Source organism: Canis lupus, chromosome 18 (genome assembly GCF_048164855.1).
Source record: "Canis lupus baileyi chromosome 18, mCanLup2.hap1, whole genome shotgun sequence".
Taxonomy (NCBI): Eukaryota; Metazoa; Chordata; class Mammalia; order Carnivora; family Canidae; genus Canis; species Canis lupus.
This window is the reverse complement of record NC_132855.1, coordinates 54,920,836-54,933,086: the sequence shown is the minus strand read 5'-3', so window position 1 is coordinate 54,933,086 and position 12,251 is coordinate 54,920,836. Positions and strand designations below refer to the sequence as shown.

The 12,251-nt window shown below is 40.2% G+C and overlaps 1 protein-coding gene across 1 annotated transcript in view; it reads left to right on the top strand.

Annotated features, from left to right (window-relative positions):
- The window catches only part of LOC140609380 (uncharacterized), a 223,440-nt gene that overhangs the window by 140,327 nt on the left and 70,862 nt on the right, over nucleotides 1-12,251 (top strand). The window contains exon 6 of the mRNA XM_072784729.1: nucleotides 9,623-9,683. Within this exon, the coding sequence (XP_072640830.1) occupies nucleotides 9,623-9,656 (34 nt within the window). The 3' untranslated portion in view covers nucleotides 9,657-9,683. The remainder of the gene's footprint in view (nucleotides 1-9,622; nucleotides 9,684-12,251) is intronic.

Sequence of the window (12,251 nt, the reverse complement as noted above, 5' to 3'; positions counted from 1 at the left end):
TAATTAATCAAAATTTCCTTCTATATTATCTGTACTTACTGTCTTCTAAGTACTCTGCCTTCCCAAGATTGTAAAGATATCCTTCTGTGTTTTCTTTTAGAGATCTTATGTTTTAAACTTTTGTGCTTTGGTCTACGAGCCATCATAGATCAATTTTTTGTGTATCAGGTAAGATAGAGGTGAAGGGTAATTTTTTTGCGTGTTTCCCCAGTTGTTCCGGTATGATTTGTTGAAAAGACTTTCCTCGTTGAATTGTTTTAGCACCTTTGTTGAAATCAGTCGTCCATATATGTGTTGGTCTGGTTCAGAGGAAACTGAAGAATGTTTGTGTAGACCACATGTGGCATGCACTTAAGTCTAGGAAATGAATTCATATTGGTTAGCTTTAATAAACCTCAAGCGGCTGGCAGTCTTGGACTTCTATATCATGGAACATTTGCATCAAAAGTCACTGACAGACACTGTATGAGGGCCATTTTTTGCGTGCTAACCCAGCTGAGGCTTACAGAAGTCCCAGCATTCCCATTAAATATAATGCTCTTATCTACAAAGAAATAATTCTATCAAATCTGTGAGATCCAGCCTCAGCCTGCAGGCAACTTCACAGAGAACTAAACAGTGATTTTTTCTGGTTTGAAAACGATACGCATGGATTCAATATGACTGATTTGGAACTCATAAATTAAGTGTGGGTCAGACTAAAAAAAATATTACTCTTTTTTAAGATTTTATTTTATTTGAGAGAGAGTGTGCAGTAGCAGCAGGAGGGGTGGAAGGTGAAGGAGAAGCAGACTCCCCCTACTGAGCAGAGAACCCGATATGGGACTCCATCCCTGGACCTTGGAATCCTGACCTGAGCCGAAGGCATGTGCTTAACCAACTGAGCCACGCAGGCACCTCTAAAAAGTACTATTCGTAAAGGAACTATTTCATAATGTAGAGAAGCTTGTGGAGAAAAGTTTGTTTTAATAACTTGTGCACACTGTACACAAAAATAGGTTTGCTGACTTGAAACAAATCTTGCCTACGAGTAGAATCTCTACTTGGCAAGATTTTGGTAAACAATTTTTACATAGTAAGGGCACCTGGGTGCCTCAGTCAGCCTTCGGCTCAGGCCATGATCTCAGGGTTCCTGAATTGAGCCCCATGTCGGGCTCCCTGCTCAGCAGCAGAGTGCCTGCTTCTCCCTCTCCTTCTGCCTCTTCCCCTGCTTGTGTGCTCTTGCTCTCAAATAAATTAATTTTAAAGCTAAAAAAAAGTGGTTTTTTTTAAAGATTTTATTTATTTATTCATGAGAGACAGAGAGAGAGAGAGAAAGAGAGAGAGAGAGAGGCAGAGACACAGGCAGAGGGAGAAGCAGGCTCCATGCAGGGAGCCTGATGTGGGACTCAATCCCAGGTCTCCAGGATCACGTCCTGGGCCAAAGGCAGGTGCCAAACCGCCGAGCTACCCAGGGATTCCACCCCTCCCCCCCAAAAAAAACAGTTTTGCAGTAGCTGAGTTCAGGACCTTGATGCTGGCCTGTCTGGGTTGGGATACCAGCTCTCCTAGTCCTTTCAGGCAAAGGACTTGACGCCTCTGTGCTTTGCCCTGAAAACCCAGAGAATAAGAGTATCGGAAGGAAGTATAGGTTTAGAGCAGTGCCAGGTCATAGTGAGCACTAAGGAACTTTTGGCCAGCAGTAACATTATATTACTTTCATGATGAAAATACGCACGAATAGGATTTTTTTTTTTTTTTTTTTTTAAGAAAGAAAAGCCAGAAAGCAAAAGTAGATTCCATTATCCTGTGATGATTCAGGTACCTCCCTATTCATAAGAGAGACTTCCCAGTTGGTTGGCTTGGTTAGATTTTACTGTTAATTCCCTTTCTCCCCCAAAAGGGTGTAGAACTAACGGATTTTCTTTTGAGCTCCTTGGGAGATATATGCCCCAAAATACAAGAGGCACTTTATGCTAATTCCTAGAATTACTTTTGTCTCTGTAAAAAGATTTTATAAGGAAAGATATTCTTTTAAGTTCATGTCTTCACCTCTTGCTTTGCTCAGGTAACTCAAGTAAAACACATCCACTCACTCACTCAACATACCACCTTCCCTAGCCTATGTTTGGACTTGTACGGTTGTGCTCAGCTCCTGGCCCCTGTTTTTGCTTTCTCTAGTGATTTCCTGGCCAGAGCAAGAACTAGAGCCGAGTATGGGAAAAGTGGCCACGACAGGCCTTTCTGCCCACTAGTCTTCCCCGAAGGACTTTGGAAGGAGGGACGTGTCTGACCGTCACTGTAACCCTGTGTGCACATGTAGAAGGGTTGATGATACCCAAAAGCAAAACCCAGCTCAGGCCAAACATGAAGGTTGCTAATGCACTGTTGATGATGTAATTCCAGGTGAAATAACGATGTTTTGGTTACACATACAAACCAAGTTCGCCCATAGAAAGAAATAGGAACTTCCTACACATCGTCACAGGATGGCCATCATAGGCTGTGTGAAGTGTTTGTCTTTGTTGTACATACGTGGTTAAGGCCTGAGAAGCATTGACATTATTACAAGCTGACTTACCTGATCTTACAGTATTGAAGACAAGACTTCTCACGAGGTCTGCTCAAAGTAACTGAGTTTTTATGTTCTCCGTATTGTTGGGTAAATGCCACAGGTGCAGAGTTCTGGCCTGAGGCTCTCCTGAGTTGACATATGGGAGAAACACATTCCAGAAAGTAACTTGTCCTCCCTGCCATCCTAGCCCTGTCTCGTCCCCCAGCAGCTCCTGCACTCACTGCTTGTTTACTCCCCCACCCCACTTCCTTTTCTCTGTAGCTGCAACCCCTCCCGCGTCACAAAGCATAAAGAAGCCAGAGGTGAGCTCACTTGGGTTCCTGCCCTGTCCACACACTTCGTCTGTGCCAGCCTTGAACAGCTTGCTTCCTCTTGCAATGGGAGAGGGGTCAGTCCTCATGCCCACGGCTCCGGATACCAGCCCCCGGGCCCCCCTCACCTTCTCAGAGCCAATCTTTCTCGATACCTGCCATTCACTTCTCCCTGTGTGCATTTAACCCTCTACATGTCTTACTGATTAAACACACACACGTATGCCTTACTAATAAAACACACACACACTTGATTCCCCTCTCCATTCACTTCTCCTGCCAGGGCCAGACTTTGTGGAAAAATTGCCATATATGTTGCCTCTCCTCCCTCATTCCTGCCCCCTCCTTGGGTACTCCAGGCTAGCTTTTGTACCCATTACTAAACTGGTACTGCTCTGGCCAAAGCCAGTGGTCCCCTTCCTATCCTGCTGTTGCCACGTGGATCAGCTGTGTCTGGATTCTTAGCTGACCTCACAGCAGTGTCCCCCACTCTGGCCTCCAGGACCTTTGCTGCCCCTTTGGCTTATCCTGCTTGTTGCCCTTTGCAGGTTCTTTTTTTCTATCTCCAAGTTCCATGCTTTGTATTCGAATGCCACTGGATACTTCCACTTTGATATCTTGACTGGTACCTCATATCCAAACCAATGCGAGTTACTCAGGCTTGAAACCTGTGACCTCCTGACAAATCCTTCTTTCCTCCTCCCCTTCAAAATCCACAAAAAAAACAAATCTGGTCAAGATCTCAAATCCATCTGCTCTGTCTCCAGTGTGTCCCTGCTAATTTCATCACCTTCAACCACAGCTGCTGCCTTAGCGCCCTCTCCCTACAATGGCCAGTCTCCCCGGGTCTGTTCTACATGCGTGCACCTCCCTGACAGCATCCAGAGTGATGCTCCTAAAAAGCATCCACGTCGTGTCACTTTTCTACCTGAACTCTTGCCCATTTCTGTAATCTCTAGTCCCCAAATTGGTGCCTCCGTGGTTGTGTTTTCACCCCATGCATAAAGAAGTGATCAAATCTCTGTGACTGATGCAGAGATGGAGAAGAGAGTACTTCCTACTCCACATGGCAGAACTTAATGAAGACCTGCGCTGGACTCAGTCCTGCCACCCCCCGCCCTGAGATTCCTGAGGGCTCCCTGCCCTCCACCCTTCCCCCACTCACCTGTCCCTGCTTCCCAGCCCCTGCCACTTCCACCTGTAGATCTCTTGCTCTGTTTGTCCTACTTATCTTACTCAGAGCAGCCTCTCGCTTTGCTGAATGTTCTGGTCAACGTTGCATCCCCATCTTGTCTCAGATTGGGTTCTCCTCAAAGCAGATTTTTTTTTTTTTTTTTTTTTTTTAAGCAGATTCTGAATAAGGGCACAGGTAGGTCCGACCCAACTGTGTGAGAGCTGTGCGACTCTGTGTGAGAGCTGTGCGACTGCTCTGTGCCTCCGTTTTTCATCTTTAAGATCCTACTCTGTAAGATTGTAGTGAAAGTTAATTAGTTCGTAGAAAGTGCCTAAAACTGTTTGACCCATAGTGGTTATCAATCAAGCTTGCCACAATGATATCATAGTGTCTGTTATCAAAAGTGTCACTTCTTACAGATTTCCATTCCTGTAGACCAGATTGGAGCCCCCTCTGTGAGTACCAGTGGCATCCTGTGCCTCCTTTAAATCATAATTGCTAATCCAATGAAGGAATGGTGGTGACCTCCTGCTCACTGTCCAGATTAGCCCAGTATACCGTACCTAGCCTTATATATAATATGCAATATGTACTGTGTACTCAGTTTTTTTAACAGACTTAAAAAATGATTTATAGAAAGAGCATTCCAATATTCTTATCTTTAATAAGGCATTCGTTAAAAAATAAGACATAACAGGGGTGCCTGGGTGGTACAGTTGGTTAAGCCTCCAACACTTGGTTCCAGCTCAGGTCATGATCACAGGGTTGTGAGATCAAGCCCTCTATTGGGCTCCACGCTCAGCATGGAGTCTGTTTGTGATTCTCTCCCTCTCCTTCTGCCTTTCACACTCATTCTCTCTCTCTCTCAAATAAATAAATCTTTAAAAAAATAATAAATAACACAAAAACAAACCATACCCATGCTCTAGGAGTTTGTGTCTTTAAATCCAGCATTACTGAGTGAGCCCGGGCAAGCTCTCTGGATGTCTGTGTCTCTGAAATAGCTTTACCTAAAGGCCTTTGTTCAACTCCAGAATTCTTCAGTTTGGTTCTTTTTTTTTTTTTTTTTTTCAAGATTTAATTTATTATTTTTTTTGAGAGACACACAGAGGCAGACACATATGCAAAGAGAGAAGAAGGCTCCGGGGAGCCTGATGTGGGACTCGATCCTGGGACCCCAGGATCATGGCCTGAGCCAAAGGCAAATGGTCAACCACTGAGCCACCCAGGAGGGGCCCCCAGATCGGTTCTTCAAACATTAGTTTGCAATAAAGAATAGAGTATGTTTCTAGGCTACTCAGAGTTTCCCTCATAGCTGTGTTCTTTCCTGTTAAATGATGAGAGACGTCACCATGTTGCTTGGGCTTGCAGGTTCTTTCCTTGTTGTAGGGAATTTTTCAAACTGGCTATAATGAGAGGGTCTCAAAAAACCGCAGAGAGGTCTGGTATGTTCTCTTCAAGTTACACATGATGTCCCTTCTAATTCTCAGTTTTGATTTTCTGTGTTGCTGAACTGACTTCTGTAATTACAGTTCAAGAATCTAATATCAGAAATAAGATCTCTTTTATTTTGATACCTGCACCCTTGACATGTCAAATCAGAATCCTTTAACCTTTCTTTCATGCCAAATAAAAAGCCTTCTTCAGGACTTAAAATTCTAATGATTTTTTTCTCTCAAGTATAAATGTATATGCATGGATAATTATTAATTGTAAAATGCAGTGTAAGATTTACCAGTCTTCACCATTTAGAAGTGTACCAGTGAGTGGCATTGAGTACATTCACATTATTGAATGGTTGTCACCACTGTCCATACCCGGGGTCCTTTGATCTTGCAAGACTGAAATGCCACACATATTAAACACCAGCTGTTTGCTTCCCTTCCCCCAGCCCCTGTCTCTATGGATTCCCTACTCTATGTACCTCCTATAAGCAGATTCAGACAATATTTGTCCTTTTGTGACTGGTTTATTTCTCTTCGCATAATATCCTCATGGTTCAAGCTTATTGTAGCATGTGTCAGAATTTCCTTACTTTTTAGAGCTGAATAATATTTTATTATATTTATATACCACGTGTTGTTTATCCATTCATTTGTGGATAGGCACTTGGTTGCATCCACTTTTTGTCTATTATGAATGATGGTGTATGAACGTAGATATACATGTATCTCTTCGAGACCCTTTGAATTATTTTGGACCTAATGATTTCTTGAACCTTCGGTCTTTACGTTTCTGTTGTTTTCTTGGACTCCTACCTTCATGGACTTCCTGCCACTAATTACCTCTCTCCCATTGAACTTCTTCACTATTTTCCAAATAATGTCTTGCTGTTGAGATCGTCATACTTCAGTATGACCCTCACAGACCTATTAAATGGAGAAAACAGTTTGACAACTAAGAAGTAGGATTTGTTCCTGTTTTCTGAAGGATGGGCCACTGGGTTCTTGAATTGAAAAAGATAAAATTTCCTTAGTCATAGGACAGATTTGGGGGACTATAGATCTTCTGTATTTTGAAATTTAACTGTTTAATAGTAGTGTCTCCTTGATCTATCAGTCCTATAGTTATGATATTGATGTTTATTTATTGTCATAAAAATGATAAGGACAATGGTAGAAAACATGCAAGGTATGGAAAAATATCACACACAGTACCACTACTGAAAGGTAATCATTTTTAACAATCTTGTTGCATATTGTGCATGTCTTTTTAATGTGAGTTTTTGCATATTTAAGATCATATTATTTTGTATTTCTTTTTTGCACCTAATAAAGTATAAACATTCTCAGGGCACCTGGGTGGCACAGTTGGTGAAGTGTCCAACTCTTGGATTCGGCTCAGGTCATGATCTTGGGATCGTAAGATTGAGCTCTCTGTGTCAGGCTCTGTGCTCAGCGTGGAGTCGGCTTGAGAATTCTCTCTGTCTCTCTGTCTCTCTCTGTCTCTCTCTCTTCCCCCTACCCCCCACCCCTCACCCTGCTCATGCATACACACGCTGGCGCTCTCTCTCAAATAAATTAAATCTTAAAAGATAAAGTATAAGCATTCTCTTGTTAAAAAGATCTTTGCAAATATTTTAATTATTCTATATGACTGAAAAATACTTACAGGACGTTCATTAGTTTAAGAAACATTTTCCCAGTTTTAAAAACAAGGTTTCCTTTAGAAAATGTGATATCTCAATATCTCAATATTATGAAGAAGTTATGAAAAATCTAAATTCTCTGCCCCTTCTTGAGCTTTTTAAATTTTTTCCAGTATGTTTTGGAGATCAGCTTTTGTACTCCTCATTTGTCTCTGCCTCCCTCCTTCTCCCCTTCCTTTCTTACATACCAACATTGATACCATATTCATACACATCTTTATATCCAGCATTTTCACCCAGCATCATATCTTGTGTTAAGTATTCTCCATTAAACACATGAATTTAGTCTTATTTACTTAGTCTTATGCTTCCTTCCACTTCTGGATATTTAATAGCAATTTTAGGTTATTGTAAGTGTGTCCTTGTACAGTTATCTTTCTGTGTATCTGTGATTGTTTCTTGAGGTGATATTTATAGACCTGCTATGAGTCAGAACAGTCTTAAGGCTTATAAAAAGATATTGCTGGTTTCCTGAACTGATGGCCTCACCTCACTCCACTAGCTTACTCACTTTGTTCTCCATCTTTGTGAATTTGATGCCTAAAAAAAAGTCTTGGTGTTTGCTAGTGAAATTCAACACTTTTTCACATTAATTGGCCTTTTGTATTTTGGAGTGCATAATGGTCTGTTAATGGCTTTTACCTTTTACCTTTATAAATAATAAAAAGTTTATTACCGTGTTGCAAGTATTTTATTTTTTTCTTTACCTTTCACTTCAGCTGCTTTTGGATATACAAAACATACCTGTTTACATAAGTGTAAACATTTTAACGGAGTCAGATTGATTCCCATTATGTAACCTTTTGTTACCTTTTTCATTACTCCCTTTCCTATCTTTGATTCAGAAATATTTCCTTCTAATTGTATTCTTTTTTCCCTCCATTTACATTTAACTCTTTAATCTTCACAGAATTAATTTTGGTGAAGGTTATAAAGCAGGAACTAATTTTAGTTTTTCTAGAATATTCTCTTATTCATCTTTGTCCAAAATCCCAGGGAAGCTGAGATATGAACCAAAACAAATGTTTTTTCTTATTTTAGTGTCTTGATTTTCCCACTGGAGAAAAATGAGGAGGCTCTGATAGGTGGAAGTGCAGAGCCAGGAAGAGGGACTAGCACCATCTCTCAGAACTTAACCCCTCATCCCAGAACCTGCCCTGTCTCTTTCCAGCTCAGGAAGTATGATGCTCAGCACAGACCAATGGAGGACCCAAATAGCAGCAGTAACAAGGGTCAGGAGGCCTGTGCGTTAGGGACTAAGTGGTCCAGAGTGAGCCCCTCTAAGTCTTGACCCTACTTCAGTTATTCACAGTGAAGATAAGCCACCAGGGCTCTGATCTTTGGAGATTACTTGAACCTTTAGATTACAGATGGGAGGCAGCGTGTAGTGAAAAAGAGCCCTAGCCTGAGAAAGTCAGAAATCTTGGGTCCAGGGATCCCTGGGTGGCGCAGCGGTTTGGCGCCTGCCTTTGGCCCAGGGCGCGATCCTGGAGACCCGGGATCGAGTCCCACGTCGGGCTCCCGGTGCATGGAGCCTGCTTCTCTCTCTGCCTGTGTCTCTGCCTCTCTGTCTCTCTCTGTGTGACTATCATGAATAAAAAAAAAAAAAAAAAAGAAATCTTGGGTCCAGTTTCAGCTGCCAGTCAATCATCTGTGTGCAACATTAAGTCTCTTAACTTCTCTAATTTCCTGACTTATAGACTTACGGATTTGAGTTGTATATTCTCTGAGGTTTAGTCTCAATAAATTATGGTCTAGGCAAGTGGCAGGGCTAGTTTGTGCTGTAAATCTTTTGGGGGATATTTCTTGGTAACTATATCAACTTTCCTTAATTCAGGATGATAGCAAGTTCAGTAAGGCGATCACAATGTCATTTAATACTGTACCTTGGAGAATTGATGTTTCTTACCTTTTAATCTGCCTCAAGCTTCCCTTCAGAAAGACTTCTGTTGTTCCTAATAATTTCTTCTTTTGCCCAGCAGTCTTTTATGTTTAAGAATTAAAGAAAGAAAGAAAAAAAAAGAATTAAAGATGAGCGAGTAATCAAGCAGTACCCAGAGCTTATCCTGCCACTTGCCCAGAGCTGTGGTATAAATTTTTCTGAAAAACTGAAATAAAAATGTGAAAAAGCATTTTGTAAATGGCAAAACATTAAAGTGATAAAAGTAACGTCGATGAGATACAAATACCTACTCTCAACCATGTTCATTGTTTATTATAGGTATTAATAAATTATTAACATCAGTAACAAAATACATTGAGAAACAACCACAGGCCAAACCTTTCCAATTTCAAGTATCTTTACATTAACATACTCCGTTTTAGAGAGGTAGCACAGAGAAAATGTCTTAAGTAGTTTTTGTAACAAGTCATCTCTCAGTTGATTACTGTCATGAATGTTTTTTAACATTCGTCTTCCACTTTTTGATTTCCAGAGCAAATGAACATGGTCTGATGTCTGTGGCGTGATGTATTTAACACAAAAGAATAATTCAGATACTATTTTCATGATTATCTTTTACTAGTTTGTATCCACAGATGAACATTTCAATGCATTGACGTTTGCCTCTTGAGAATGTATTTGCTATGATAAAATATAGTGGCCACTTCAAATCTGTAGAACTTGGGTGGAGGCTGGATAAATCTGAACAGTTTCCTCGTTTGTGCTTCAGGAATGCACAGCTCTATATATTAAATAAAGCATAAGTATGTATACGTAGCTGCAACTGATGTTTTGTTTGATTACAATTACTATTGCCTGATCTTCAAATAACTTCGAAAAATATCCTTTCAAATAAACCTTGAGTTTTAGAATATAATCTTCACAGAAACTGTCGCCTTATTAATTAAACCTTCACTTCTTCCTGTGAATTGCTTTGATCTCATAATATTTTTTAAAATGTCCTGAGGGCTTATTTCCAAGGCTTCCAAACAAATTATTATTTCTCAAAAGCCAATACTATATTCATGACTCAGTGAATCCTAAAGACAGTATTTTTAAAAACTCTGTTAAGCTTATTTTTCTTAGTGTGCTAGTCTACTACATAATTTTCTTTGCTGTGGGTCACATGATCCTTCCCGTCTGTAACACACGCACTTAAAATGTTCACTTCCTGATTGAGCCATCAAGATTACGTAAAATATAAATCGGTCCAAAATACCTAAAAGCAGGAATTTTAAGGGGGGCGGGAATACTGTTTTCTTTTTCTGTTTCGTTATTGATACCTAAAAAATCAGAGTGAGTGTGTGCCTGCCCATTTGTACTTGGAAACGAGATGGTTAGGGATTTTTTTTTTGTCCCCTCCCTTTCAGATTGAATCAGACTTTGCTTTCATTATAAAAAATAATGTAACAACTAGATAGACTGTGGGAGTGGTAGAGTTCCAGGACTGAATTCAAAATGGTTCCGATTACTGAGAGAGCTGTTGGTTTACTTATTACTGTTTTCATGATCTGAATGAAGAGTGCAGCATCTCTCAAAAGGTAACAGACGATCTGATATTTCAGAATTGTAAATGGCCATTTAGCCTTTCTGCTGCCTGCTATAAGTGAAAGTAATTTCTCGCAGGCTGGATGACACTTGTTTTATCATGGATCTTAAAATCCTTCACATTTTCTCAAAGCAGTTTTGAAGTTGTCATAGTAACAGCATGACATTTGGAGGGGCTTTTAAGTCTTTAGCAAGAGTTAATTAATTTTATTAACTCTGGATGTTTTTCTCTCCTATGTCTGTCTGACAAACAAGGGCCATAATTGCTCAAATATCTATTTTTCATGTTCCTTATTTCTTGGTGACTACAGTTTGAGGACTTGGTGTTTTGTTAAGTTGTTTCAGGAAAAGAAGAATATTATCAATTGGTTTCAGATAGGTTAACTTGGGTTTTTAGTTAGTCTGTAAAATTGCACTGCCGTTATAGCACCAGAATTGAGTTTTATTTAAAGAGGTGGATTATGGGAGATGTTCCTCAAAATTTAATGGTTCCTCAAAATTTAATTGCTCCAGGGATTACTACTATTCTTTGATTTGATTTGGATATATCCAGAATAAGAGTTGGGGAACTTGAAGGGGAATGTGTCAGACTCACAGGAGGAAATGATTTCTTTAAAAATACAACATTCAAATACAATACCAAAAGCATATTCCACAAATTTTAAAAAATGGAATAATAGGACTTTGTCAAAATTTCAAATGCAGTAGTCTTTGAAACTCTTAAAATTTAGTAAAATAAACTATCCTCTAGGAAAGTTTGTGAGAATCTTCTTTGGGAGAAAGTAGGTCGGGATCTTCTGTTCATAAAGCTCTGTGGCAGAAATTCTTGCCAATACGGTGATTGGTGACAGAGGAAGCTCCTCTCTTGGGCAGGCAAAGGGGTCAGAAGAAAGAATGATCCGTACTAGGTCTGGATTCTGGGACTTTAAAAAGTATCAGATGTTCAAGGCTTTTGCTTTCTTATAAAAGTGATCAGAGAGGTGACACATAGAAAAGATATCATCTGAGTTTCGGGGCTTTAATGCTAACGCCAGTACCCTTACTGTTCTGGGAGAGGATTTGTTCAACTGGGGACGATTGAAGACCATCCAGGTAGCTCCACGTGCAGCCAACAGCAGTAAAGGTGCTAATGCGTGTCCAGTGACGTCAGGAGTTACGAATTGGTGGTTTCAAAACCCTGCAGTAAACAAGGTCAAAGTGCCCCGTTTTGCTGGAAGGTTTGTTTTTATGAGTTGGACAGTATGTGGATGAAGTAATTTTTCAAAACAAACTGAATTTATATGCTTTCTGTTTGTTTGTTTTACATTTTTGGGTTTTAAGAAATTAAGCAGATGAGATTTAGTAAGGTTAACATTTTTAAGCAGAATTATAATTTTTCTTTGTTTTTAGTTTTCACAGGAAGTGAAAATAATTCTGATTCAGGGAATTTTTTTTTTTTATGCTTTTATTTATTTATTCATTAGAGGGACAGAGAGAGGCAGAGACACGGCAGAGGGAGAAGCAGGCTCCCTTTAGGGACCCCGATTTGGGACTCGATCCCAGGACCCCGGGATCACGACCTGATTTGCCAAAGG